Source organism: Cladophialophora psammophila (genome assembly GCF_000585535.1).
Source record: "Cladophialophora psammophila CBS 110553 chromosome Unknown aczJe-supercont1.2, whole genome shotgun sequence".
Lineage (NCBI taxonomy): Eukaryota > Fungi > Ascomycota > Eurotiomycetes > Chaetothyriales > Herpotrichiellaceae > Cladophialophora > Cladophialophora psammophila.
The window spans coordinates 385,197-412,885 of record NW_006912923.1 but is presented as its reverse complement, the minus strand read 5'-3'; the positions used below and the strand labels follow the sequence as shown (position 1 = coordinate 412,885).

General features: G+C 52.8%; 8 protein-coding genes across 8 annotated transcripts; 5 read left to right on the top strand and 3 right to left on the bottom strand.

Moving 5' to 3' along the window:
- Nucleotides 1-2,898: 2,898 nt before the first annotated feature.
- Nucleotides 2,899-4,200, bottom strand: A1O5_01456 (uncharacterized protein; the record flags this gene model as incomplete). Its single annotated transcript, XM_007742073.1, has 2 exons — nucleotides 2,899-4,001; nucleotides 4,056-4,200. 2 exons carry the CDS (start codon nucleotides 4,198-4,200, stop codon nucleotides 2,899-2,901), a joined length of 1,248 nt encoding a protein of 415 aa, XP_007740263.1.
- A 1,277-nt stretch (nucleotides 4,201-5,477) lies between these two features.
- A1O5_01455 (uncharacterized protein) lies at nucleotides 5,478-6,924 on the top strand (the record flags this gene model as incomplete). The annotated part of the gene is made up of 2 exons (XM_007742072.1): nucleotides 5,478-5,766; nucleotides 5,822-6,924. The coding sequence occupies 2 exons, from the start codon at nucleotides 5,478-5,480 to the stop codon at nucleotides 6,922-6,924; spliced, it is 1,392 nt and encodes a 463-aa protein (XP_007740262.1).
- A 157-nt stretch (nucleotides 6,925-7,081) lies between these two features.
- On the bottom strand, nucleotides 7,082-8,349 carry A1O5_01454 (uncharacterized protein; the record flags this gene model as incomplete). Its single annotated transcript, XM_007742071.1, has 2 exons — nucleotides 7,082-8,112; nucleotides 8,163-8,349. 2 exons carry the CDS (start codon nucleotides 8,347-8,349, stop codon nucleotides 7,082-7,084), a joined length of 1,218 nt encoding a protein of 405 aa, XP_007740261.1.
- Nucleotides 8,350-9,250: 901 nt separating this feature from the next.
- A1O5_01453 (uncharacterized protein) lies at nucleotides 9,251-10,374 on the top strand (the record flags this gene model as incomplete). Its single annotated transcript, XM_007742070.1, has 2 exons — nucleotides 9,251-9,335; nucleotides 9,389-10,374. 2 exons carry the CDS (start codon nucleotides 9,251-9,253, stop codon nucleotides 10,372-10,374), a joined length of 1,071 nt encoding a protein of 356 aa, XP_007740260.1.
- Nucleotides 10,375-13,975: 3,601 nt separating this feature from the next.
- On the top strand, nucleotides 13,976-19,166 carry A1O5_01452 (ATP-binding cassette, subfamily G (WHITE), member 2, PDR; the record flags this gene model as incomplete). Its single annotated transcript, XM_007742069.1, has 7 exons — nucleotides 13,976-15,980; nucleotides 16,055-16,698; nucleotides 16,754-17,066; nucleotides 17,139-17,767; nucleotides 17,820-18,202; nucleotides 18,287-18,424; nucleotides 18,479-19,166. 7 exons carry the CDS (start codon nucleotides 13,976-13,978, stop codon nucleotides 19,164-19,166), a joined length of 4,800 nt encoding a protein of 1,599 aa, XP_007740259.1.
- A 911-nt stretch (nucleotides 19,167-20,077) lies between these two features.
- Nucleotides 20,078-22,213, top strand: A1O5_01451 (uncharacterized protein; the record flags this gene model as incomplete). The annotated part of the gene is made up of 1 exon (XM_007742068.1): nucleotides 20,078-22,213. The coding sequence occupies one exon, from the start codon at nucleotides 20,078-20,080 to the stop codon at nucleotides 22,211-22,213; it is 2,136 nt and encodes a 711-aa protein (XP_007740258.1).
- Nucleotides 22,214-22,938: 725 nt separating this feature from the next.
- Nucleotides 22,939-24,935, top strand: A1O5_01450 (beta-glucosidase; the record flags this gene model as incomplete). Its single annotated transcript, XM_007742067.1, has 3 exons — nucleotides 22,939-23,150; nucleotides 23,237-24,281; nucleotides 24,378-24,935. The coding sequence occupies 3 exons, from the start codon at nucleotides 22,939-22,941 to the stop codon at nucleotides 24,933-24,935; spliced, it is 1,815 nt and encodes a 604-aa protein (XP_007740257.1).
- Nucleotides 24,936-25,263: 328 nt separating this feature from the next.
- On the bottom strand, nucleotides 25,264-27,558 carry A1O5_01449 (uncharacterized protein; the record flags this gene model as incomplete). Its single annotated transcript, XM_007742066.1, has 9 exons — nucleotides 25,264-25,693; nucleotides 25,763-25,976; nucleotides 26,034-26,440; nucleotides 26,499-26,620; nucleotides 26,671-26,781; nucleotides 26,828-26,999; nucleotides 27,062-27,071; nucleotides 27,125-27,219; nucleotides 27,359-27,558. 9 exons carry the CDS (start codon nucleotides 27,556-27,558, stop codon nucleotides 25,264-25,266), a joined length of 1,761 nt encoding a protein of 586 aa, XP_007740256.1.
- Nucleotides 27,559-27,689: the final 131 nt, after the last annotated feature.

Genomic DNA, 27,689 nt, shown 5'->3' with positions numbered 1-27,689 from the left:
TGCTCCTCTTGTCGCTTGACGTCGACGCGAGCCTCGCCGAGTTATGCGAGAAGGCGACCGAGCTGACCGAGCTTAGACCAAGTCGATCGTTCATTATCTCGCACTTCTCCTCAGGATTCTCCCCAAGAGCTCTCCGCGCATGATGCCCTGCACATTGAAGCGTCCCTGTGTCTCGGTTTCTCGAACCACGATCGGGAATCTTGCGCCGCACGGCACGAAGATCAGATCTCCTGGCCCTGAATGTCCCGCTATTAGGCTCATGGTTCCATTTTGGAGAGGGAAGAATCGAACTTGCGCAGATGCTCTGAGGTACGGAACGGAACGCCCGTCACAATATCGATCAAGGCCCTGCGAGATCCCGCTGTCTGTCGAGTTGCGTCAGCGCCCTTTGTAAAGGCCGATTGGAGAGGGAGATGATCTCTAGGAAATCTCGAGTGGCTTGAGACTTCAGGGCACTCAGGAACATATGCTAGTATTATGTTGACCCAGGTTCGCAGTGTCTCATTCCCAGCATTACCCTTGCCGTATTCGTATCTCGCTGCACGACCTCCGTCCAGGGTTTTCAGTTCTAGGCCAGGGAGTCTCATAAAGGTACCATTGTCGAGAAACACGGGTTGCGTAAACACCGTCCCGCCTGCCTTGGCCGGCGCCGACATCCAGTCATCGCTTCAAATTGTGCAGCGGAGCTTGGAGAAGTTTGGAGCCCAGGAAGGCATGGAAATTCTGACCGCGGATGGCATCGAGAACATTCAGCCTAGACAGAGAATTAAGGACCTCGGACAGAGACTCGCTAGGTGTTCGGCAAAGATGGCGTGCATGAACCTCCAGAATGCATAATCATCGTCCAAATACCAAGAGGCTGTCCTAGCTGAAAAATCTGGTCCTGCTATTGAGGACAAGACGTGGCCAGACGGCGACTTCTTGCAGAACCCAACAGCGTCCGTACCACGGACGACGAGAAAGGTCCCTGAGGGCTCTCCAAGAAATCTCCTGCGAGATATCTCTGGGATGAAGTGTCCATCCACTGAAACTTTGAAACCCGTGCCACATATGGAACGAACAACAAAATCTATGCCGTCTGGGGACTCGACCTAGGCGCTCTTGATCTGCCTTATGTTGCCAAACACTTTCGAGGACTCGGCCTTTTGTAGTGGCACAGAACTCGTCCAAAAAGGTCAAAGGCTGCATCGTTATCAAGACCTGGCTCCCCCCCCCCCAAAGGTGGTGGCCCACACCTCGACATATATCCCTCATCATCGTGCTGCCTTGTAGATTTCGTTCTGGGATGTCTGTTTTTTGATACAAATCAGCACGATGTGGACGAAAGGGCGGGCCAAATCATGTTAATGGGCTCCGGTGCACTTGATGTAATACTGGATTGCATATTCAGATATATCCCATGTGCAACCGCTGTGAAAGTGGCCCTGAACTCAGCTACTGGGTAAGCATTTCCTTCTCCTCTTGCGGGGAAGTGAGGAACTCTAAAATTCGCAGTCAAACTCCCTCAAGTCGTACAAGGATAATATCTACTGGGGATTTTGGGAATATATTTTAAATTTTTGAATTCTCCTCGATAAGGCGATTGTGACGGTTTAAAGAATACTGAATGAATTCATAAAACTGACGCGGATGCGGGTACCCAGTAGATGTATAGACTGAACGTCTATCTGCAAATGGCGCGATCTAATTGGCTCAATTTAAGCTTAACAATAGCCTTGCGCTCCACTCAGCCAACCTTGAAAGTCCAAGGCCACAGGAACAGCAAGACCGGCTCAACCGACTCGACCGATAGTATCTCTGGTTCGCTGTACAAGTTCGCAAAGTAAATCGGTGCGTCTGATCAAAGCGGCTGAATGATCCTGGTTAGTGCGAGTTCAGCGCAGAATTCTCTCCTACGCAGCAATAAGGCCGCCGTCATTATTTATTTTATCCTCTGTAGAATGCCCACTAGGCTCCTCATGAGCAAGGCTTCCTTTTCGAAGTGCTCCCCGAGTTCAGGTTCTGCTCTGCCGGTAGCTGAACTGACTCAGCGTCGCGATCAATGCGCTGCTGTGGCAGAGATATCTATCTCTAGAATCTCTGGAGCGTGGTTGAACTGAACATGCGTCTTCATTCTTCGCTGCGGGGATCTCCAAGCGAACGATGCCAAAGTCTGTGCCAGTCGCCGACCTCTCTATTAATAACAAATCCTCCTCCAAAGCCTGCTAACAAACACCCTCTCCGATGACAGCCGATCGGGGATGGCTGTTCTACAAGTACATATGTAATACTTTCCTACTTTATCGCGGCTCAACATACCCTACTCGTCCCCCCCCCCCCCCCCGGCTCTTTGACCCGTCCGTTTGTTTCATATGATGCCAGTCGGTCAAGAGGGGCTTCTGCGAGCCACTTCTGCACGTCTCGCGACAACATGTTCCAGCTCCGACTGCACATTTCCGGCACCCGCAAAGCATGCCTTGCGCTATAGCGATTTGAGTGAACCTATAACTCTCAGGTCCATGTGGCACAGTATATCATCGCAGCACCAATGACGGCCAAAGATGCTTAATGCCGTGCATTTTGTTTCATTTCAATGCACCAATCCGGCACGACCATTGTGACAAAGGGGAACAGCCTCCATGAGCTCAGTTGATCAAAAACCGCTTAAATTACCACGAAGGACTTCTCGTTAGGCTCATGCACCGAGGTTTCTGCTCTAATGCCTCCCACGGCGCCACCCCAGCTTAGCAGAGGAAGCACGCGGCAACTGGCAGTTTCGAAATCATACTCGCAGCCAAGTTCTACCAAAATTAGATACACCTGTGCAAGGACTCCAAATCGAGAGAATTTCCGCCAGCCGCGGGGCTAGAATCCTCGCCCGCGCCAGCCTACCTATGTACACACATCATTCCAATCAGTTCACATAACGCAACAGGCTGCCAAGTAAGGCAAAAGGGGCAGGATGGCGACTCCGGCAGACACGCCGCCAAACAACGCCGACGCAACATTGATATGCATGCTCCTCGCGGCCAGCTTTGCCATCTTCTGCGCCATGAGGTCCTTCTTCCACCGGCGTTCCTGCTCGAGAAGGCTGTTCGCCGACGACGCCGTAGACTCGTCGCTCGTCCGCCGCGAGTAGGCCGGTGGCGGAGTGCCATTTGAAGACGGGGACAAAGTGCTGGCAGATCGCTTGAACAAGTCTTCGATGGTCTTCTGACACTTGACGATCTGTTGCTGGAGCAGTTCCACGTCGCGAGTATTCCTCGACACCCAGCGGTTCTCGAGCTCCTTTTTGGGCAGGTACAACTCGCTGAGCGCGGCCCGGCCCTGGTTGATGGACGATTTGAGCCTGGCCATCTCAGTGACGAGGGTTCCGTCGGATTGCTGCTGGCTCTCCTTCATTGCTTCCTTGGCATAGCCGAGCTCCTGTTGAAAGCGCTCAATGTCCTTCTCCCAGAGCAGTTGGGCCTCGCGACCGGCGGTGGTGTCGTGCAGCGTGGCACCGGGTTTCGCGAGCTCCTTCTGGATGAGCAATTCGTACTTGACGCCTCGATCTATGATGCCGTCGATGATGTTGATGGCAGTCTTATACCCCTGGTCGTGTCTTCGGACCGAGCTTTTGGGGGATGTGTGGACAAGCTGGCCCCATTTGTTCATGTCTCCGATGAGTTGGGCCTCGCGGACCTTGCCTGTCTCTCGGTCCACTTGGTCCCAGAATGTGGTGGTCAGGACAATGGCATCGTAGTTTTCGGGGCCGCAGATGGTACGAAGCATATTCAGGCTTCGGCGCGTGGAACCACTCCATCGAACGTCCGCGATGGAGTGGAGGTAGACGATGCCATTGAGGCGGAACCTGTCTTCCAGCTTTGCGTCGGCCTTGCCGTATGCTGTCGACAGCCAGTACGCAACTTCTTGCAGCACCTCTGATTCGGAGCGCGTGGTGTCGTTGAAGCCGGGTGTGTCGATGAGATGGACAGTCTTGGACTTATGCCGAAATGAGAAGATTGATACCGAGGACGTGCCTGGGCATGACATTTAGCAAGCCGGGCGTTTGACACATTGCGAGGGCGTCTCACAGGACTCAAGTTTGTGGCCAATCTGGATCTCCTTTTGAGTGCACAAGGTCACGAAGGTAGATTTACCCACACCCGTAAGGCCCATGACCGCAATGAAGACATCTTGGGGACTGGATGTGATTGTCAGAGCATTCCAATCGGCCATCTTCAGCCTGCTTCTACTCACTTCAGAATTTGCGCGGAGTCTACCAATTCTGGTTCTGTGTCCATCCTGGGAATCGTTGGACTCGTGTTCGCTCAAACCAAGTTAATTGTTGTAAAAGGTCTCGTGTGTGCAGTCCACTACTGCAATCGGGAGTAGCGTGAGGAAGTCCAGTCAGTGACAATACTCGCAGGGACGAGATGGCCAATTTGACCACCAAGCGAACGAGGTCCAGAGTGCGCGGTAGAGTGAAATCAACGCATCAGGCTGGCCCCCAATTCGGGAAATCTTGTCTGTGGGCTGTGTTATGGCATTTGTCAAGGCCTGGTTACTTGGGCCTTTTTCTCCGGCGCTCTGCGGACAAATTGTTTGTTACATCACAAAAGGCACCTACCAAGAGGTTTGTATGGCTCTGCATCCAGCCTCATGATTTTACGTAAAGTGAGGTCGCCATTCCGCTGACCATAAGAGGAGCCTGGATAGAATAGTGCAAGTTTCTGTCGGACGGGCTCGCTTGAGACTCGATCGATGAAACATGCGTTCGACCAGTTCTTGACTTCCCACCCTCTGCTCTCACCATGGGGCTTATCACATCAATTTGCCATCCACCTTTGTGAGGCTCTGCGCAGGTGAAAAGGACGAGACTGAAGTTTCCCAGACCAGCCCCGGGGTCTCGGCTGGGCCACGAGCGCCCTTTGCGGCCCCCGAGGCACCTGCTAAGAAATAATTGGATGCCTGATCTGCAGGTCTCAGGCTCCCGCTGCGCCTCGGTCCTGCGTCGTTCAGCCGCACCTGGTTGATCTGGCTTGTGTCGCTCAGCGGCACCGTTGCGTGCCGAGCTGCAGGAAGGCGTGCAGAATGCGAGGCCTTTACTGCAGCCACGTTTTCGTGTCACTAAAGCAGCGAGGGCCAGAGGGACCGTATGGAGTGAAATCATTCAGCCTGAGGTCGACTGTTGTGGCCATGCTGAGGACATCTGGGACATCCGTAGTGAAATTGAATCAGGCTTTACAATTTCGAGCAGCTGCACAGAACCGTGACTCTGCTCAAACGGGCTCATGGATAATAAATCAATAGCGCGTCAAGCAGCTACCACTGCATATCGGGACTCGGGCTCTGCGCAGCAAGCCAGGCCTCGCGAAGATCGACCCCGAGATGGCCAAAGACCAGCCTCGAGTCATGGTGTTTGGGATGATTCCGCGAGGGTACATGTAGCAAACCGGCCGAGCGGCCTTGAGCCACCGAAGGATGGCGAAGAAGTCAGGAGCGATGCGGCAATGATGCGACAACCAACGGCCACGGCGGACAGACAGATGATACCAAGTACGCAGCGCAAACGTGAGCCGCCGCCGGTGCCGTCCAGATCGTCAAAGCCAGACGCAAATGCACGACCGGAATCTTTTGTGGCGGTTGAGGATGACGATAAGCCCGAGAGCCTCCCTGACGAAGATGCCTTCAACCCAGCCGACCCGCTGTTTGTGATCATGGGGGTTACTGGGGCCGGGAAGAGCACTTTTATCTCTCTCTTGTCAGAGGATGCCGTTGAAGTTGGACATGGGCTTCAGTCGAGTAAGTCGGTGTCCATTCCGATTAGACGGACCGATTGCTAACGCCCTGTACGAAGAAACCAAAAATGTCACGGCGCACAGGTTTCGATGCCCCGACGGCCGTAAGGCATGGCTCGTCGATACGCCAGGATTCGACGACACCGGGCGACAGAATATTGAGATCCTGGAAGAATTCATCGTGTCTTTGACCAAGCTTTATGAACGTGGCGGTAAGGTCTCGGGGATGATATATCTGCACCGTATCACAGATCCGAGGATGGGGGGTTCGGCGCTGAAGACTCTGGAGATCTTCAAGCTCTTGACGGGTGCCTCGGCGATGCCCATTGTCCGTCTCGTGACGACTCGCTGGAATGAGTTCGATATGATCGGCCCAGACTTGGACAAGGCCTACCGACTCGAAGACCAGTTGCGGACGACGGATAAGTTTTGGGCGACGCTGATCCGCAACGGTGCGATCACACATCGCCATTTGGGGAATCGGGAGTCGGCGCAGGAAGTGATCTCGTCCTTGCTCGCGAGAAGGGACCCCCCTCCTAAGCTTGCGATCGTGATGGAGATTTTGGACGAGAAGCGATCATTGCTCGACACTGCAGCGGGGCGCTTCATCGCTGATGACAATGACAAACTCCGAAAGCACTACGAAATTGAGGTCGAGAAGTTGCAGAAGGAACGCCAACAAGCCTTACTGGACAAAGACCACGAACTGGCTGAGGCCTTGGCCGCCGAGGAAATGGAATATCAGCGCCGAAAAGAGACCATGCTCATTGCGAAATCGCAGCTCAATGTCAAGCTTGAACGTCTACATGACCAAGTCTATGAGCGGAATCTCCGAGGTGACGCTAGGTCTACTTCAGGTGACGAGAGCTCTGTGGCGCTGAGATCTGAGAATCAGCTGTTGCATTCTGAACGAACTCATTTGGAAGAGAGACTTGTCAGAGCCGAACGAAAGCACCAGGTCGAGATGGCAAGATTGCAGGAAATCATGGTACAACAGAATCAGCAACAGCGTGTTGAGAGCCGGCGGGCCATCCAACAAATGATAAACCGTTACGAAGACGAAAGTCACGAGTTGAGGGGCGAGCTACATCGTCTGAAAAAGAAGAACAAACAGTTGAAGAGAAGGCGTGGTACTAGCCTCTTTGATATATTGATGGGATAGATCTATCAAGAAGCAACGATTCCGATTGTTCTCTCTAATATATCAACCCAGCAGAATCCCAATGAACGTTTGAGTTACAGCACGAGTTTTCATAGGGGGATGCAAGTGGCTCCACGGACACCGATTTCCACACCTCATGCAATGATATCGCCTGTCATTATCGCAGTGGCAACAGTCTGGATGATATTAGCTCAGTCCGAAAAGGGGCGGCCGGTGGGATGTGCTCACGGTAACACCATTTGCCACCTTCAACGAGATCAAGACGCGTGTTGCAGTTGCTACAGCGAACTCTTTTGGTGTCGAAGTTCTGGCAGACATAGGAAGAGAGCTGTCGGAGCCGGGCCGCCTCCTCCTGGCGCTGTCGGAGAACTTGAGCGGCCGTCTCTAATCTTTGACGCATTTCTCGCTCCTCTGCCTCGCGCTGCATCTTCTGAAGCAGATCTTGTCTAGCTTCACTCTCCCGTCTCGCTTCGTCCTTTTCTCTCGCTTCTCGTTCCAGTCTTTCCATTTCGCGACGACGCTGCTGCTCAAGTCGACGTTGCTCTTTCCGGCGCTCTGTACGACGTCGACGGTCGGCCTCATCAAGCACGGCCTGCTGCTTTCGCCTCTCATCGACCACTTTGGCTTCGTACTCTTGTTTGAGACGCTCAAGGCCAAGATTCATAGCCCTGCCGGCGCTTGTCTCATGTGCTTCCTGGCCACGGCGCATTTCTTGCTGAGCTTGGACCAAAAACTTGTCGTTCTTTCGAGCGATGTGTGACAAAATCTGTAGGTATGCCGTGCGGTCTTGCCTCAGTCGGAAAGCCCTGGATCCTTTCTCGGCCATTGGCTTCCAGAATTTCGGGTCCTCAAGAAGCTGCGCCTCACGCCGCTGGCCCAGCTCATCGTCGACAGCTGCCCAGAAAGTGGTGGCCAGGACGACTTTGTGCAAGTTGTCGCTTCCGCAAAGTTCTCTGAATAGACGCATATTAGAACGCGCTGTCCCAGTTATCCTTGGGTCAATAATGCGGTGTAGATAGATCAATCCATTCAAGAGCAAGCCTTCCCCCATGGATGACTTCAACCATGACAGAATCTCTTGCACAACATCGTTGTCCAGTCCACTGCTATCGTCAAATCCAGGGGTGTCGACGAGAAGAAAGTTTGTCCCCTCGTGGGCGAGGTTGTAGCATTGGACCTTGGAAGTAGCTATATCATTAGCAGGCAGGGTCCACAGGCCGGTCAGAGAAGTCATTCACCTGATGTCAATCCATGGCCAATAACAATATCTTCGGCGCCAGTAAGAGCTTTGATGAACGAGCTCTTACCAACTCCCGTTGGTCCCATGACTGCGATAACAACATTGTTCTTTCGCGGAGGAAGTGGTGGAGGCAGGCCGATCCCGTCGTCTAGTGAGAACTCGTCCCTGCATATCAGAGTCTTCATTGCAGATTTCCAAATTAGTCTTCCGAGATGTTGTGCAATTGCTTTGAGTGCCAAGCATAGCGCGCAGAGAAAGAACACGCACAACGCTGCTTCACAAAAACCAACGGTCGACGTTACAACATCCGATGATCGAAAGCATGCAACCAAGAGCAAGGCACAGATCGCTATGTACTCGATTGCCGACAGCATCCTGGGGTTGGAGTAAAAAAGGAGGGAACTCATCCGCCGTAGAGGAAAACTTCGGCGTGGGAGCCAACAGCGGCACCAGGGCCAGGCGCGAAGGTGGAAGCTGGCAGTGCTGGATCGTGTCCCAGTGCCCACGTTTCCAGGCATCTTAGACACTCAGGTTGCGAGAGAGTCGAGACCGGAAGCTGGCGCCTGCTCGAACGGGGTCTGGTCAGTCATTGCCGCTTTAGGGCCCACATTTACGAAGGTAACCCCCGGCTGCTCCACGACCTGGCTGTATCTCCTACCCAAGTTTGGCTCGCTCGAACTCAGATGGGCGGTGGCAGTGCATAAACGAGACAAGTGTCATGCACGGCCCCCAGTCCAGAGCCTCAAAAAAAGGCAAATGCAGCCATGCATGTCCCGTCTTTGTCAAGCCATTGTTGAGAACACGCGAGGAAGGTCGGGTGAGTGAGGCTCTCGGCAGCCGCGGTAGAGGGTAATATGGCCCGCCCATCGTCGAAGCCTGATTTCCAAAGCCTGATTCCAACAGAAAGACTCGACCGTACCTGTGGTTTGCGACACAACTTCTTCAATCCTCACCATCTCATCGCCGTCGAGTAAAGCAGTGGTTGGGAAGATGGCTGTGACCCTAACGTAAGTTCGTACTCTAGGCGGCTCCAATGCGCAGCGGCTGACCGTACACGCAAGCCCCGATGACAAAGTCATCGCCCTGATGGGTATGACTGGAGTTGGAAAGAGCTCTTTCATTCAGTTGTTCACACCCGACACGGTTGGAGTGGGTGATGACCTAGAATCATGTGAGGAAGTTCGAAGACCAAGACTTACACCGGGCCTCACTGACCTCTCAAAGTCACCACTCAAGTGGCCATCTTCCCATGCAAGATGCCCAACAGCGATGAGTCATTCTACCTCGTCGACACGCCTGGGTTTGATGATAGCAATCGACCAGACCAAGAGATACTTCGCGAGCTTTCGAGCTGGCTTACCAAGACATATTCGGAAAATATCCGACTTTCCGGAATCATCTACTTGCACAGAATCATAGATGTAAGGTTCAGCGGCGCTGCGATGCGCAACCTATCCATGTTCAAAAAGCTCTGTGGCGATGGCAACCTGGCCTCGGTCGTGCTCGCCACCACTTTCTGGGCCAAAGTAGATGAGAAAACAGGACGAGAACGAGAAGACCAACTCAAGACAACACCTGCTTTCTGGGGCAACATGGTCAACCGTGGCAGTCAGGTTTTCCGACATGATTTCGAGGAGCAGTCGGGCAGCTCGATTATCCAGTATCTCCTGGATCGTCGAGACAAGCCGGTGTATGCCATTCAAGATGAGATGGTCAACAAGAAAAAGACCCTTGAAGAGACCGCGGCAGGTTCTGAAGTGCAGGCCGAGATGGACAAGATGCGTCGGAAGTATGAGCAGATGATTGTCGACATCAAGCAGGAGATGCAGGAACACCTCAAGAACCGTGATGAGGCCGCCCGGCAGGCGCTCGAGGCCGAAAGGAAGGAGCGCGAAGAGTTCATCAGGAGAGAACTCGAAGAGAGGAAGAAGATGCAAGCGCAAGCAGATGCCCTCTGGGATCAACGCGAGGCGGAGCGGGAGAAGGAGCGGCAAGAGCACATGAGGCGTCTGGAGGCTATGCAGAAGCAATATCTGGAGATGCAACTGCAAGCAGCCAAGGCCAAAACAGATGCCGAACACCAGCGCCGACTGGCGGAGTTGCAGAAACAGATTGAGATTGCACAGGTCAAGAATGAAGCCCTCGAGCGGTCGAGATTTTCAGTCAGGGCTAAATCGTTCGTCAGGGAGTTTGTAGACTTTTTCCGGTGATCGAGATACATGATCCGGGCAGGCCAAGGAGAGCCCTGGGAGCTAGCTCCTTGTGCCTCATATTGTGGCGAATTTAGAAATGAACATGGGAACACCTCGCAGTAGACCGAGTCATCGTCAACTCCAGGTGCGAGGGAGATTAAGTGTATCTGTTTGTCTTGCATGTTCAGGGGTGAATACACATCGTGGTAAGGAAAGCCTTCATTCTCTGGGGTATGGAACGGGCCTGTGTCGGGGTCATTGGCCATGGCCGGCCAAGTGCGGCTGACGTCTGGTTCGAGGACAGGTCAATAGAGGACTGTCCCTCCCGACAATAATGGGAAACTTGTGCACCGTGAAACGAGTCGAGTCTTGCATTCAGAGTCCCCGAGGATGGTTGATTGAAGGTTGCCTCCTCCAAGCAACAATTACTTGATACTGCACAAAACGAACGGCTCGGAGGAACTCTTTGGGCTAGAATAATTTGCCGCTTTTATCGATACACGAGTCATTTCACACTCTGGCTAAAGCAGCAATGGCCTTACGCGAGGGCGCTGCTCTAGGAAGACTCCGCTTTTGTAGATACGAGCACCTCAGTCATGACCGCCCATCTTTCATACCGGTGCAGATTGCAGAAGACACGAGGAGTGGCACCCGGATTCCACGCTTTCCATCACTTTCTCTGTCTACTTGCACCATCCCCAAGAGAAGACTGAAATCAACGACTATCCGGCCACAGCACACTCTGTCTCTTCGCGGGTGACGGAGCAATCGATGGGCTCGGTTCAGAGACGGCCCACGCTGGTGTGCAGCGCGCAGCGCCATACTCGGTTCGAGTGCAGACTAGCAGCGTCACAGCGAATAAAGGGATCCTGGCACGGGCTCCGGGCGAGTTATGAGCGCGCTCACCGTTTCGTTCCCAGCCACCATAGCGAGATGTGCGAGATGTGCGAGATGCCATGATGAAGCAGCTCGACGTATGCTATGCATGACCTCCGCAAATGTCGCAGCAGCTTGCTGACGAGCCTGCCCCATGGTGCCAACACGTAAAGAGTTGTTCTCGACAACGGTCCTTTCCGAGGCGGGCGGTTTCTGATGGCCACATACAGAACCTACACGCACACCACCTCCCATCCAGACGAAGCAAATCTCAATCTTGGTTCGAAGGCAAGAAAGTCTAACGTAGGCTTGGCAGAGGATACACACAGGCAGACGCTTCTCTCAGCAATGGGTTGTTTCATTGCAGGGCGGTGTCTCCTGCGCCCTGTAGCTCGCTCCCCTGATCGGCTGAATATAAGCCGCCATTAACCGTGGCGTTCGAGCCGATGGGGCTAGGGAATCCTGGATGTATAGTTCAGGAGGGGAGCAAAAAGGAGGCATCGCGAAGAATGATTTCGTGCTTCCGAAATAAAGCCTTGAGAGGGAGGGAGCAGGTTAGCGAGTGCAAAGTCTTGCCGTGACTAGGAAGTAATCTTCAAAATTGCAAGAGCGACGACAGAACGGGCGAGGTACCGAATGGCAACAGCCTTGAAGGCGCGCTCAGGGAGAGCCTTGATTGTGAATCAGACGCGATGAACATCGTCAGGGAGAGCAGACTTGCGCAGACAACATCACAGACAAAAACATCCAAAGCCGCGATCGCTGCTCTCCATCAGCTCAATTAGAGAGCTCTTTCTCTCATTATGTTTGAACCTCGAATCAAACCAAGATGACGTAAAAGCAGTGATTGCCAACAAACTCACCGACATCTCAACCGTCCTGCCTATTTTCCTGTTTCCTCATCCGATGCTCGTCTGTTCAGCAGGAAATCTTTATACTACCGCGTAGGCGCCAGACAATTCGATCTTCCTCGAAGTGAGTGATGTCTTCTTCAACCTCGATCCGTAGCCGAAGCTGATATGGTGTAGATCTGGGTAAGTTCACGATGTTGCGGTTGCTGCCATTTGGTACCGATGAAGCCACCAACGTGGTGAACGCATGGCAGCAGACATCGGGCATTGCAGCGATGAGCGCAATTCAAGCACGGTGTCTTCAAGAACAAGATCAACGCATCTGCTTTCTGCTCTCGGCAAGATAGGGATGTGACAAAGACCTTGAAATAATCGGGCAAATATTTTGGCCACATTCAAGAACGCAGAAGAACGCAGTCGAAGACGCAAGAAGTACTGAGGGTTCGAGACGGGAAGGACGGACGCATGAAAGAGCGACAAGGATGGGCCACTCCACCAAACCCAACAGCGCTGGTTCACAAGTAGCAAATCCGGCAGATGTAATTGGAAATGGTCTGAAGGAAGGTGTCAGCTAAGCATTTGTTGGCATCTCTCATCAAATCGTCAGATCGTCAGATACTCCATAGATCAATCATCATGACAATAGCTTACTGCGGCGAGGTGCATGCTGGGGATGATTTGGGGCAGAATGCAGGAATAACCAACCTGACACTTTGATGTGAGACCGGACAGCCTCGTGTCAATGGATTGAGGGAGGACAAGCAAGAGGCTGAACGGGCTGAAAGGGCTGAAAAGGCAACCGGGGAACCAGTATCATCCGAAGCAACATTCGATGGAGTCCGCGGAGGCCGAGTGCGTATTAAGACCCATCATATTGTCAGGGTTGCACATCTCGGAAAGGAATTCGAGGGGATACGAGATCACGTGGTTTGCACCTTCCTTATGCACGGCTAATGAGTGAATAACTTCGGCACCGGAACAAACGACTTGGCACAAGGCACTGCACAAGACAGGCTACAGCCAAACAGAATAGGGGGAGTTTGGGGATTCCGGGTGTGGGGATGGTTCCTTCCGGGCATCTGGCTGTCTGCTGGATCCCTGCGGGGCTCGGATGGAGCCTGTCTCTTATTAGGTAGTCGGTAGGCAGAGTCGGTGCCTGCAATGCCTGGAACAAACCACAGCCGAGGGCGCCAAGCAGCCAGCCAGGCAGTGCCTAGAGCATCTAGTGGCGCCCCTATCGGCCACTCAGATGCCATGGCCACGGAAATCCATGCGCTTTGGCTTCGTATTCGACGTATACCATGCCCAGCTCGTGGTGCACTTTGCCTTGAACCGGTAAAAATATGGGCTGCAGGACATTTGTTCATTTGCCCTCTTGTGCGAAGGTGCGAACTGAGTCTTGCATGGTGCAAATCACGTATCTAAGTTACTTGCTCAAGCTGCCCCTCGGCGGGAACTAGTATCGACTTGGGATTGATTGATGCGCGTGCAACGTATGCTGTGTGTGCCACATTCCCTTGTCGTCACTCTGCCTGTGAATGCGCGGCGACTTCGACCGAATGTCCCCGTCAAAGGGCAAAAAAAAAAAAAAAAAACACCCCGACTACCACAACAACAACATCCTTCGTGATACACGCTGCATTATTTCAGTAACACACTTCTATCCTCTTCTCTGTCGTTCCCTTCTCCCCTCACCGGTCGCCCGGGTTTCCTTGATCTCTTCTGCCCGATTCAGATGGTGGTTTTATGAGTCGACTTGTTTCACTTTATCAGGCTTTTATTTCATTGCCCTGCTGCCTCAACTTCAATCCCTCCCTAGCTTCATCCATTTCCTACCTCAAATCGACCTTCCGTAGTACTGTTGTCCATGACTTGACACGACTGCATTGAAAATGACGACCCCTCTCGTCGGCAATATTACAACAAACTACGACCGAAGCCGTCGAATGTCTGGTGCTTCACCCGATAACCAAGCGACAGACTTCCCATACCTGGACCGATCAATGTCTTCGGGTGGTGGAGCTGTCGTGGACGAGAGCCAGGATGCGAACAGAGAGATCCAGCAACTTGCCCGGCAGTATTCCCGCGTCTCAACCACCGCAGAGCCTAGCTACCACCCTTTCGATGAAGCGAGCGTCGGCACCGAGATCGATCCCAGCTCGGAGAACTTCAATGGCAGGGCCTGGACGAAAGCCATGCTGAAGCTCCAGAAGCAGACAGGCCAAAATGTCGGTCGGACCGCGGGCTTCGCCTTTCGAAACCTCTCCGCCTTTGGCTACACCAAGGGCAGTGACTTTCAGAAGACGGTAGACAACTATCCCCTGGCCTTGATGGACATGCTGCGAGGCATATTAGGCCACAAAGGCCAACGGGTGGATATTCTGCGCAACTTTGAAGGCGTGGTGCAACCGGGCGAAATGCTCGTCGTGCTTGGACCCCCGGGCTCCGGTTGTTCCACCTTCCTCAAGACCATTACGGGCGAGACTCACGGCTTCAACCTCAGCGACGATTCATACATCAATTACCAGGGCATTAGCTACAGGCAGATGCACAATAATTTCAAGGGCGAAGCTATCTACACGGCAGAACAGGACGTCCATTTCCCCATGTTGACGGTCGGTGACACTTTGCTCTTCGCCGCCCGAGCTCGAACACCCCAGAACATGAAGCTGCCCCCGGGCGTGACCAAGACAATGTATGCAGCTCACTTACGGGACGTGGTGATGGCAACGTTCGGTATCAGGCACACCATAAATACCAAAGTCGGCAATGACTTCGTCAGGGGAGTCAGCGGTGGTGAAAGAAAGCGAGTGTCTATTGCGGAGGCAGCATTGAGTAATGCCCCTCTTCAATGTTGGGACAATAGCACTCGAGGTCTTGATTCAGCCAACGCCATCGAATTCTGCAAAACTCTTCGGACGTCGACCGACTTGAATGAAACGACTGCGGCAGTCGCCATCTACCAGTCGCCACAAAGTGCCTATGACTTTTTCGACAAGGTTCTTGTCCTCTATCAAGGTCGTCAGATCTTTTTCGGCCGCACTACCGAAGCTCAGAAATACTTCGAGGACATGGGCTTCGAGTGTGCTAAACGTCAGACAGTCCCGGATTTCCTTACGTCCATGACCAATCCGATTGAACGTCTGGTCAAGAAGGGATACGAGTCGCAAGTGCCGCGGACTCCCGACGAATTCGCCGAACGATGGCAACAGAGCGAAGCACGACAGAAAATGTTGCAGGAGCTGGATGCCTTCGAAAAAGCTAATCCCATCGGTGGGCCCAACCTGGAAGCCTTCAAGCAATCCCGTCGTGTCCAACAGTCAAAAGCCCAACGGAAGTCTTCTCCATACACGTTGTCATATGCGGGTCAGGTCAGACTGTGTCTTTGGCGGGGCTTCAAGCGACTCATGGATGATCCGGCCATTACTCTCACACAACTTTTCGCCAATTGTATCAACGCGCTTGTGGTCTCTTCATTGTTCTACAACCTACCGGCGAATACCGATTCAATGCGATCCAGAAGCTCACTCATCTTTTTCGCAGTATTGCTCAACGCTTTTGGCAGTGCTCTTGAGATCCTGACGCTATACGCACAGCGCCCGATTGTTGAAAAACATCAGCGATACGCACTTTACCACCCGTCAGCGGAGGCCTTTGCATCAATGCTCACAGACGTCCCTTCAAAGACTCTCAACGCCATTGGCTTCAACCTAATTCTTTACTTCATGACAAATCTCCGACGGACACCTGGTGCTTTCTTTTTCTTTCTGTTCACCTCATACATCTTGACCTTTACTATGAGCATGTTGTTCCGGTTCATCGCGTCGGTGTCGAGGTCACTGGTCGAAGCCTTGGTCCCAACAGCTGTTTTGATGATAGCTATTGTCGTCTACACAGGTGAGTACCTTTAATCCCCGTTTCGGAATCCCTGTACACGAGTTTAGCAAGGTTGTGATCTGACGCTCAATCAGGCTTCGTTATTCCTGTGGACTATATGCATGGATGGGCGCGTTGGATCAACTACGTCAATCCGACGGCGTATGGATTTGAAAGTCTCATGGTGAATGAGTTCCACAATCGTGACTATCCGTGTTCGACTTTCGTCCCTCCAGCGCCACAGTTCGGAAACGGGTCGACCACCTCACAAATATGTACTGTCGTTGGATCTGTGGCTGGACGACCCTTTGTCGATGGCGACGCTTATATCAACATTTCCTACAGATACTTTGCGGCTCACAAATGGCGGAACATCGGCATCTTGTTCGTCTTTATGATTGGGCTCTGTGTTCTGTATTTGGTTGCAACCGAGACGGTGACGGCGAAAAAGTCGAAGGGTGAAGTGCTGCTCTTCCGCCGAGGCCACAAGCCGGCATTCTTGAAAGAGCACATGTCCGATATGGAGTCGGGAGGCTCCGATCCAAACCTTGTTGCTCTCGAGAGGAGGCAGACGAAGGACGAACAGTTGACGCGACAAGTCAGTGCTGTGATTCAGAAGCAGACGGCAATCTTCCAGTGGAAGGATGTTTGCTACGACATTAAGATTAAAGGCCAGCCGCGTCGCATTCTCGATCATGTCGACGGTTGGGTCAAACCAGGCACAATGACAGCGCTCATGGTATGTGTTACCTTGTCAATCCTGAGTTTCGAAATACGCTGACACTTGCAAACAGGGAGTTTCAGGTGCCGGCAAGACCACTTTACTCGACTGTCTCGCAACCCGTGTAACAATGGGCGTTATCACGGGCGAGATGCTGGTCGATGGACGTCAACGCGACGAGTCCTTCCAGAGAAAGACGGGTTATGTGCAACAGCAGGACTTGCATCTTGAGACGAGCACTGTACGAGAGGCTTTGCGTTTCAGCGCCCTCTTGCGACAACCGAGAGACACGCCTCAAGATGAAAAGATTGCCTATGTTGAAGAGGTCATCAAACTGTTGGATATGCAGGAGTACGCCGATGCTGTGGTCGGTGTTCCAGGTGAAGGTATGTCGATCTGTTCTTCCTCACCACTCCCTGACTCTGTTTGTCGTTGCGTTCTGACTCGAAATATCATAGGCCTAAACGTGGAACAGCGGAAGCGATTGACAATTGGAGTGGAGCTTGCTGCCCGACCTCAACTTCTTCTCTTTCTTGACGAACCTACGTCAGGACTTGATTCGCAGACTTCCTGGTCCATTTTGAACCTTCTCGAGAAGCTCACAAAGGCTGGCCAAGCAATTCTTTGCACTATTCACCAACCATCGGCTATTCTATTTCAGAGATTCGACCGACTCCTGTTTCTCGCGGCCGGTGGCAAGACCGTGTACTTCGGTCCAGTTGGCAAGGATTCCAGCATCCTGATTGACTATTTCCAAAAAAATGGCGCTCATGAATGTCCACCTGGCGCCAACCCGGCCGAATATATGCTCGAAGCGATTGGTGCAGCGCCCGGGTCTCATTCAGATATCGACTGGTTTCAAGTCTGGCGCAACTCACCAGAGTACCAGGAGGTACAGCGAGAATTAGAGGAGATGAAGATTGAACGATCTCAGTTGGTGGCCCCCACTTCTTCGAACAAGGCAGATTATTTCGAGTTTGCTGCGCCTTTCTTCTTACAATTTTGGGAAACACAAAAGCGGGTTTTCCAGCAGTATTGGCGGACCCCGGAGTACATCTACTCCAAGCTCTTACTTTGCTGCCTCACCGTATGTGTATCGCCCTATGCTTTAAGTTACATGATACTAACTGCATCGGCAGGGCCTATTTATCGGTTTCTCGCTCTTCAAGGCACCAAATACTCAACAGGGGCTTCAAAACCAGCTTTTTGGCATTTTCATGCTGTTGGTCCTATTCTCGCAGCTTGTTCAGCAAATTATGCCTCTCTTCGTCACACAGCGCAGCCTTTACGAAGTGCGTGAGCGACCTTCGAAGACCTACTCATGGAAGGCATTTATGCTATCGAATATCCTCGTCGAGCTTCCTTGGGCAACGCTGGGGGCAGTGATATTGTTTTTCTGTTGGTATTATCCCATTGGACTTTACCAAAACGCAACGTACACCGATTCAGTGGCCTCACGCGGAGCAACCCAATTCTTGTTTGTGTTGGAGTTTATCCTGTTCAGCAGCACCTTCGCCCATATGTAAGTCTCTAACCCCCGAGTGTTGGAAGAGGTTTTACCGCCGTCCTCCCCAAAAAAGGAAATCCAGTGCTAACAGCCAGGCAGGATGATTGCAGGGATTGCGACGGCAGAGACCGCCTCCAATATCGCAAACGTCTTGTTTTCGCTCTGTCTCCTGTTCAATGGCGTCTTGGTTGGTCCAAAAGCCATGCCCGGGTTCTGGATCTTTATGTATCGAGTGAGGTAAGTGACGCATTTTCTCTTGGACCTGAACAGAGGCTTACTCGTGAACCCTAGTCCTTTCACGTATCTGGTCGAAGGACTCTTAAGTGTGGGAATTGCGAACGCACCAGTTACATGTGCCGCCAACGAATACCTCCATCTCACGGCCCCTGCCGGCGAAACATGCGGCCAATATCTCGACCCTTTCATCTCAACAGCGGGCGGCTATCTCCTAAACTCAGATACTACGCAGTGTCAATTCTGCACGGTTGACAACACCAACACCTTTTTGTCATTGGTCAGCATCTCGTTCTCGCATAGATGGCGGGACTTTGGAATTTTGTTTGTGTATATTGCCTTTAATGTCTTTGCGGCGGTGACGATTTATTGGTTGGCCAGGGTGCCGAAGGGGAAGAAATATGCGGGCGGCAAAGATGCAGATAAGAGCAAGGCATTGGTGAAAACTCTGAGCAATGCGAGCCAAGGGCAGCAGCAGCATGTCGTCGGTGCTACTAACTTTGATGAGAAGGGTACCGCCGTGCTTGGTGGTTCAGAGAAGGATCGTCGCGCCAGTCCCTCCACGGATGATTCGGACACCGAGAGCGATCAATCTATTCATCAGGAAAAGGGGGCTTCCTACACGGCGGAGAAGAGAGAAGAAGCTGCCGCGGCATCGTCTGCCGGAACAACAACAGAGGAAGCTGCTGTGGAGCCGACAGAGCGACCTACCACCGAACGCTTCGTTACAGCACCCCAGTTCTAACCGTCGTGGGTGGCTTGAAGCCTAGGCTTGAATTTCGTTTGGTGCATGTACTAATATTACTCTAATCGTGGAGTCGTGCTGTGTTTGATATCTTGCTGGACCACGGGCGGAGTACGTTTTCTTCACAATTATTTGTGGAGCAGAGAGATATCGGGGACGGGTCTCTGTGTTGGGAAAAAAAGACAGAACTCCATCACGTTTGATAGAATCGGGGACGGATACATAGATGGCGGGCAGGATTTGTCAAGTCAACAATTGGTCCAATAAGTCAACATGTCAACTGATAGATAGATGCAGAGGTCCTCAACTCAATCGATCATATCATGCATACATGTGGTGTCGTGGCTGTTGCTTCAAAGCTCTCTTCAAAGAGCGAGCCAGTCACATTCATAAACAGAATACTACCTCAATGTTATATGTATATATATACACATCAAGCTTGCCGTGTATCGGACCAGCAGCAGGGCCATTTCGCTGCCAAATTCTAGTTGAAATGTAACAATGGCCTCGAGTTCCCCATATAAATCGACCGAGTGATGCCTAAATGACGAACTACAAGGATCTACGAATCAAGGAGGAACATTCAAAGAGACTGGCTCTCTGGCTATGTATTCTGACAACCATTCTCTTGTGCGGCATCCACTCTCCTTTCCATGATTCCCCCTTGAGTCTCTTGTGCTCCCCCCGACACACCAGCTCCATCGACGTGGACCGGAGTAATAGGATAGCCGCGCTCCGCAATGTACGTACAGTGGTCCAATTGCTGCATGGCTGCATCTCTTCCCTTGCGGCTGGACTCAAAGTTATCCGACGGTCGTCCAGCTGAAATGCTCTAAATCCCTCTGGATTCCCAGAGGGAGACACTGACTGATTCTTACTCTGCCGACCCAAATCAGTGTGGTGGTGAAGCCATGAACGACACCTATCGACGCTGGATCCGCTATTGGGAGGACCATCCCCAAACCCCGACCATTCCAGGGAATCCTCCCAAACCGCAAGATCTTTGCCGACGATGCCTGAGATTGCGCAAAGGCATCGGCGACAGCCTAGCCCGTCTCAGCAAGACAGAAGACGATTACAGCTCGCGAGACACCAATTGGGAGGTTGCTGCCCTGGACACGCCGGCGACGTGGAATCCGACCCAATGTGCCCTCTGCTGTCTGTTTATGACCATACACAATAACAAGCTTGCCGAGTACGATGAAACTACGCGCTATACCCTCCGCGCGTTCAGGAGCTATCAATCGACAGGCCTGGCAGTCCTACCAACACCTTCTCTCGACACGCTGGATGCAGACTGCGCGGCGTCGGGGTTTATTTCCCGGGCTGCCGCGAAAGCCCACGGTTCGATCGGGCATCATTCTGTCGGGCTGGTTGGCGACCATGTCGACTTTACCTTCGTCAGGAGCTGGATACAGCAAGGGGGAATGAACGACACTAGGACCTGGAGTGGCTTGTCTCTCGAGGACAACCCTCACTTTAGGCTCATCGACTGTGCGACCAGTCAGATCGTCAAGCCGCCCGAAGGATGTCCATACGCCACACTGAGCTATGTCTGGGGTCGGTCAGACGAGTCTATTCCTGACGACGATCGGCTGCCGAAGCATTTGCCGCGTGTGGTTGAGGATGCTCTCACGGTCGCTAAACGGGTTGGGATACCCTACCTGTGGGTCGATCGGTACTGCATCTCGCAAACCAACTTGGCGGAAAAGGCTGCCCAGATCAAGAAAATGGGCCCTATCTACAGCAGTGCTTCGCTGACCATATTCGCTGCCGCAGGTAACGGCGCAGACCACGGGCTCCCCGGTGTCTCCAAGAAGAGGGCAAATGGCCGGCAACCATGCGCACAAGTCGACCGGCACCTGCTCACCTGGACCATGCCGGATGGACCGGCCCTGGTCCTGAAATCCAAATGGAACACTCGAGCATGGACGTATCAGGAGATGATCTTCTCGGGATCGCGCCTGATCTTCACTGACCTGCAGGTCTACATGGAGCAGCGGTGGAACGTCTTCCACGCCGAGGCTTGGGGGGAGTACCCCTTCAGCAACATCGGCCGCATCCACACGCACAGCTCGCTGACCAGTGCGTTCAACGAGATCTACAAGCTCAACGACTACTCGCGGCGCCAGCTGTCCTTCTCATCGGACGTGATCCAGGCCATGCAGGGCCTCTTCAACGCCATGGCGCACGCGAAAGTGCTGTATCAATACATGGGCGCTCTGCTTCCGGCCGTCATCGCGCGAGAAGGCTCCCCGGCCGACGACGGCTCGTTGCAGCATAGCTTCCTCTGGTATCACATTAGAACTTCTAGTCGCCGTCAGGGTTTCCCCAGCTGGTCGTGGGCGGGCTGGATCGGAGAGATCTCGTACCTGGAGCTCAGCGGCGTGCAGCACTGGTACCATCCAACGTTCACTGCCGAGAGCATGGAAGCCTCTGTCGAGAACTCTGATGGGGCTCTCATCCCATGGAAGGAATTCAGAGGCATGATTGTCGCCGACCGTCTGCCGGCGAATCTGTCAAACTTCCTCCATCTCGACGCGTACACCGTTCCCCTCCGCTTCGAGTGGCTCGTGGACCCGCCCCAGCACTCCTGGGCTTACGCGCCCGATGGGCCTTACCGGCCCGGGCTGTACGTCCGATGTCACGACTCCTACGCGATTTACTCACCCTTGCAGCTCTCTGGTGATGTCGACGCCAGCGGCTTTTCCCCTTCGTCTTCGTCGTCGTCATGGGAGTGCCTGGTGCTAGGCCAGCTGGCATACTACCGCTGGGTCGGGTCCAACCATGAGGTATACGATAACAAATTCACAGACCTCTGCGTCGTGGTGCTATCGCCCTTCAAGACACAGCAACCACTCAAGGACGGGGACGGGGACGGGAACGGGATCGCTTCCGCCGAGCGCATCGGGTTCGTGAATCTCGCCCACCGCGTGTGGGACGACGAGTGCGAGCAGATCAGATTAGCGACCCCTAAGAACGACTTCCCCGTGTTCCTGAGGCCGCTCGAGCTGCGGAAGACACGGACACGGATCAGACTGGGCTAGGCAGTACGTAGCTAGGAGGCGGACGTACGTCAAGAACAGGAATGCCCGGATAGTATGCTATATATATATATATATTAAATTGTTAACAAGAGACATCCTCTAGATTCCACCACTATCGCCCGCGGAGACCGTCAACAACTTAATTCAAGGATGTGTTATTGTTTGGATCACTATTGCCCCTTGAAAATCTACGTGTTCCGTGCAAAGCCGACCGCCAGCTACATTGAGCAGAGCAGCAAAACGAAAAGCGAACCATATCGGGCCGGTGGCATTTCCAACCTCGCTTTTCTTTCCCCCGACATATGGGTTTGATCTTCAAAGACACCGACTTTTGGGTTGACGTGTTGTCGATCTCTCGGCTACCAGACGATCGTCTTGTCTGCATGAGGGACTCCGAAGCGAGAGCCCCAACACGTGGAGCAAAGCCCAAGTCGGCCTTCCTCCTTTTCGGCTGAAGACAGGGCGAGTCCACCAAGTACTCTTGACCATGACGACGTCGTTGCTGTTGGATCAGAAAAATCCGGATCCGGGGCCCCAGTCTTGCCAGCTCGTTGCGGAGAAGGTTACACTGCGGCGGCAATCTCTTTGCTGTGTTCAGCACGATTGCTAACAACCACCGCCTCAAGACCACAAACTTGGTCGCCCAGGCAGATACAAATGCCCTTGACGTCCACCATGGCTCCAAGAGTGTGCGAAGCAAATCGAAAGCTCCCTACTCATCCAATATGGCACCCTGGATAGCTCTGTTGCTATTTGTGCTGGGCTCGGCCATTGCACAACAAATCTATATCCCAGCAGCAGGCACATCAGCAAGGCCTCAATGCACGGCCACACCATCCTACTCCCAGCCCACATACTCGCCATACTCTACGTTTGCATATTCCATGACCGAGACAGTACGGACCGCCACATCAGTCCAGCCAGGCCCTACCACCACGTATGCGCCACCCGCGGCCTCACTCACAAGCCTCATCTCCTCGCTTTCTTACACAACCTGGGGCAAGTGGGATCCTAACGCCACAGTCTCGGCCACGGACACAGACAATCCCTACGGAAATGCTGCGTGGACCGCGTTATGGAAGTCGCCAATCCTCCCAATTTCACCGAGACATCAGTCTTCAGCACCACCGTCTCACCAACTCCGATCCCAACGAGTGAGCTCGTTCTGCCTCCTCCGGACTACTTCGGACCGACCGATTGCTATTACTTCCCGGCCGATTTCCAATTTGGTGTTGCAGGGTCTGCCGCTCAAATCGAAGGGGCCACGGCTGACGAAGGCAAATCCCCTTCGCTCATGGACATCTTGATCCAGGACGATCGACCAAAGGACTACGCCACAAACGAAAACTATTACTACTACAAGCAGGAAATTGAAAGGCTGGCCTCGATGGGCGTCAAGTACTATTCCTTCAGTCTTGCGTGGAGTCGAATCCTGCCCTTTGCGCTACCGGGAACTCCTGTCAATCAGCAGGGACTCGACCACTACTCTGACCTGATCGACTTTGTGCTCGAGAAAGGCATGATCCCCGTGGTCACCATTCTCCATTTCGATACTCCAGCACAGTTCTTTGCCGCGAACTTCTCGGCCGCCCAGGCGAAGCCTTTGATCGGCTATTCAAACGGCGGCTATCAGAACGAGACGTTCGTCGAGGCCTACGTGAATTATGCAAAGATTGTTATGACGCACTATGCAGACCGCGTGCCCATTTGGTTCACGTTCAATGAGCCGTTCATATATGCCTTCAACGGCTTGTCGGTCGACCATGTGATCAAGGCTCATGCCCAGGTTTATCATTTCTACAAAGAATCGATCAAGGGGACGGGGAAGATCTCCCTCAAATTCAACGACAACTTTGGCGTGCCGCGTGATCCCGCCAATCCAAGCGACGTCTACGCAGCCGATCATTTCAACTCGTTCCAACTTGGCATGTTCTGTCACCCGATATTCCTGGGACTGGACTATCCGGAAAGCTACAAGCGGACGGTTCCAGATTACGTGCCTCTCAATTCAGAGGATCTGGCATATATCAATGGCACCGCCGATTTTCTCGGCATTGACCCATACACTGTAAGTCCCCTTCTCATTTTGCGAGCACACTCGTTCAGCGTTTGGCCTATGATGCCGTCAGTATCACTGCTGTGAGCTAACAAGAGTTTCGAACAGGCGACCGTGGTGTCTCCACCAGTGATGAATTCCACCGACTCGATCCTCGAATGCTGCTCCAACACGTCGAGCACATACTTTCCCTACTGCGTCAATCAAAGCACACTGACCACCACGGGGTGGAACATCGGCTACCGCTCGCAATCCTACGTCTACATCGCGCCGCGCTACCTGCGCCTGTACCTCTCGTACCTGTACAACACGTTCCACAGCCCCATCGTGATCACGGAATTTGGGTTCCCCGTCTTCGCCGAGGCTGAGAAAACCGCGTTGAGCGACCAACTCTACGACACGCCCCGCTCCATCTACTACCTCTCGTACATGACCGAAGTCCTGAAATCGATATGGGAGGACGGCGTGCCCGTCGTGGGCGCCTTTGCGTGGAGCTTCGCGGATAATTGGGAGTTTGGCGACTACGGCGCGCATTTTGGTCTGCAGGCCGTCAACAGGACGACGCAGGCGAGGAGCTACAAGAAGGCTTTCTTTGACTTGGTGGATTTTGTGAGCACGAGGGCGATGCCCCAGGCCCAGGGAGGGCCTTGGGGGATAGGGAAGTGACGAATGCGATCCGGCACCCAAAATTGGGAGGAGCGAAATATCTTTGTTGAATTCGAACAATGGATTTAAAATCCTCAGCCTGAGAAGATATGCATATGTATGCATGTGAGTATGTATGTTTTTCGCAATCTTCTGAATGCTTTCGACCCCCGGCCGGTATCTCTTTTTCCTCATCGTGGACTACGCCTTCTCTGGGCTATCTTGATAAGACTTAAGAAGACCCTGTCGTTTTCATTGACCTCCTGCCCTCTCCAAGGTTCAAACCCTTGATCCGCCTCAATTTGAGGGGTTCCAGAGTGCAGTTAGTATTGACGAAACCGAGATGGAATCAGAATACAGCTCTGACGGCAGCCTTTGTCCAATCCATGACGCCCTTCTTCTGCTCCGCCTGAATCTCGACGATGCTTTCCCTCCGCTGTTCCTCCGTGACTCCCGGCCCACTGATGAGCTCGGCCTGTCCCTCGCGCATACCCGTGTAGATGTCGATATCCTTGATCTTGACGTACAACGGACGGTGTTCCTTGACCTTGAACCAGGAATAGCCCTTCCAGAGGACGTACAGGAAAAGGAGGAACGGGCCTGCAAGGTAGGCTTGGAAGAAGAGGTTGGCGTTCAGATAGGGCCCGCCGACCGGGTAGAGGGCGACGTAGAACTGGGCGGCCAAGCAGACGAAGTTCATGATGGCGCAGACGTAAGAGCCGTAGATGCCGAACGCGGCTTTGAAGGGGAGTTCCTCGACGCTGTGGCCGTTGTATTTCCTGCGAAATGTAGATTTAGAGCGGAGTTGAAACACTGACGTTTTTGAAAGAGGGCTGGGACCATCTTACCATGCGGCCCGGAAGCGGATGTGGGCTACCGCGATGCTGCCGAAAATGAAGAACGAAGAGAGACCGGACAGGGCTAGGAGCCAGTTGAAGACGTTGCCTCCTCCGGTCTTATCCAGATTGAGGAACGCCAAACATCCGAAAAGCAGTTGAAGGATGGTGACGACAAGGGGACGTCCCTTCTTATCGACGTAGGCGAATAACTTTGGGCCCATACCTATTCGCAGCAATCAGCGTCAGGGATTTTGTTGGGCCTGAATGTCGAAAGGCTTACCATGTTGAGCCAGCGCTTGAAAGGTTCGGGTCGAGGCAAACGTGCACGAGTTGGCAACGCTCATCACAGAAATCAAAATCATGGCGTTGAAGATGGACGGGAGTGCTTTGATGCCTGCAAGTTGGATAGCAATCACAAACGGTGAGTGCCGACTTTCGGCTCCCTCACCGCTGTAGAGCGGACTGTTTGCAGGGACAATCAGGCCAACAAGGAAGAGATTGATGATGTAGAAGATGCAAATGCGCCAGACAACCTGCCTCGAAGCCTTGGGAATTTCCCTCCTAGGGTCCCGAGTCTCGGCAGCAGCTAGTCCAGTGAGTTCGGTTCCGCCAAAGGCAAACGAGGCTGTGACAAAGACGGTACAGAATCCATGGAAGCCATTGAGGAATGCAGAGTATGGGTGATGCCTAGTGTAAGTCCGTCCAGTCAGTATGTGTCGGGAAAATCGCACAAAAATATCCGTACCAGTATCTGGCCCCGATGTAGCCTCTATGATCGGTTGGTACACCGCCACAGTCGATGATGATTCCCAATATCATAAATCCAATGCAGGCAATGACTTTCATTGCGCTGAGGACAAACTCGACCTAAGCTGGTAAGTAGCGAATACTGATCGTCGATATGTGTGATCACCCACCTCTCCATAGCCTCGTACTCCAAAGTACTGGATGACGGTAAGGAGGAACAGCAGTGGTATGATCCAAGCGCAGTCGTTGACGTTCTCTACAGCTGTCCAATAGTGTATGATCTTGTTGGCGTCAGATCTGATCAAGCATGCCCGGGATCATTCTTACATTGCAAGCTGCCGAAATTTCAAAAGGAAGCACAGTGAGCCAACCAATGCCGTACTCCCATCCACAGGCAAATCCCCACGAAGGGTCAATGAATCTGCAGATGTACATGGTAAATGCTCCATTGATGGGGTACATGACAGCCAGTTCGGCCAGCGCTTGCATCATGAGGTATCTACATATGATGGTTAGAATATTGCCACGGGAAACCAGTCACCAGGAATTCGTGAATCGTACATCATACCACCTGTTATGAAACATTAGAATTGTCAATGGAAAGTTGAATCGTCTGGCACTCACCGATGATCATGAAACCGATCAGTACGGCGCCAGGACCTCCAGTCTGAAAAGCACCACCACTTCCGATGAAGAGACCTGCGCCAATAGCGCCGCCGCTGTAGTCAAATCAGCGTCTTCATTGGTACAAGTCTTCGAGACGAAAGGGGGATTGGGTGTCGAGTGACGAAAGAGTGTCAAAACTCGACATTCAGGTGTGCCTTTCAGAGGAGAAACCATTTAGCAAAGGAGACTCACATGGCAATCATTTGCATATGCCTCCCTTGCAGATTCCGGTGCAGTTTGCCTTGATCGGTTTCGATAATGGCTACATCGTGGGCATCGACGCTGAATTGGCGCCCACGCAAATGCTCGCCCAAACTGGCCGGTTCGACATCACCAGCCTTGGCCACCTTCTCTGGATCCTGCAGAGAGAGACTCTCTTTCCCGGTGCTCATCTTGGCACTTCCACGAGGTCGCGTTCCAAGGTTTTCTAGAAATTCAAGAGAAAAGGTGAAGGTCAGAGGAGTTCAGCCACGAGGGTAGAGTCGCCCAAGATAAAGGACAACCAAGCATTGAGCTTAGAGGG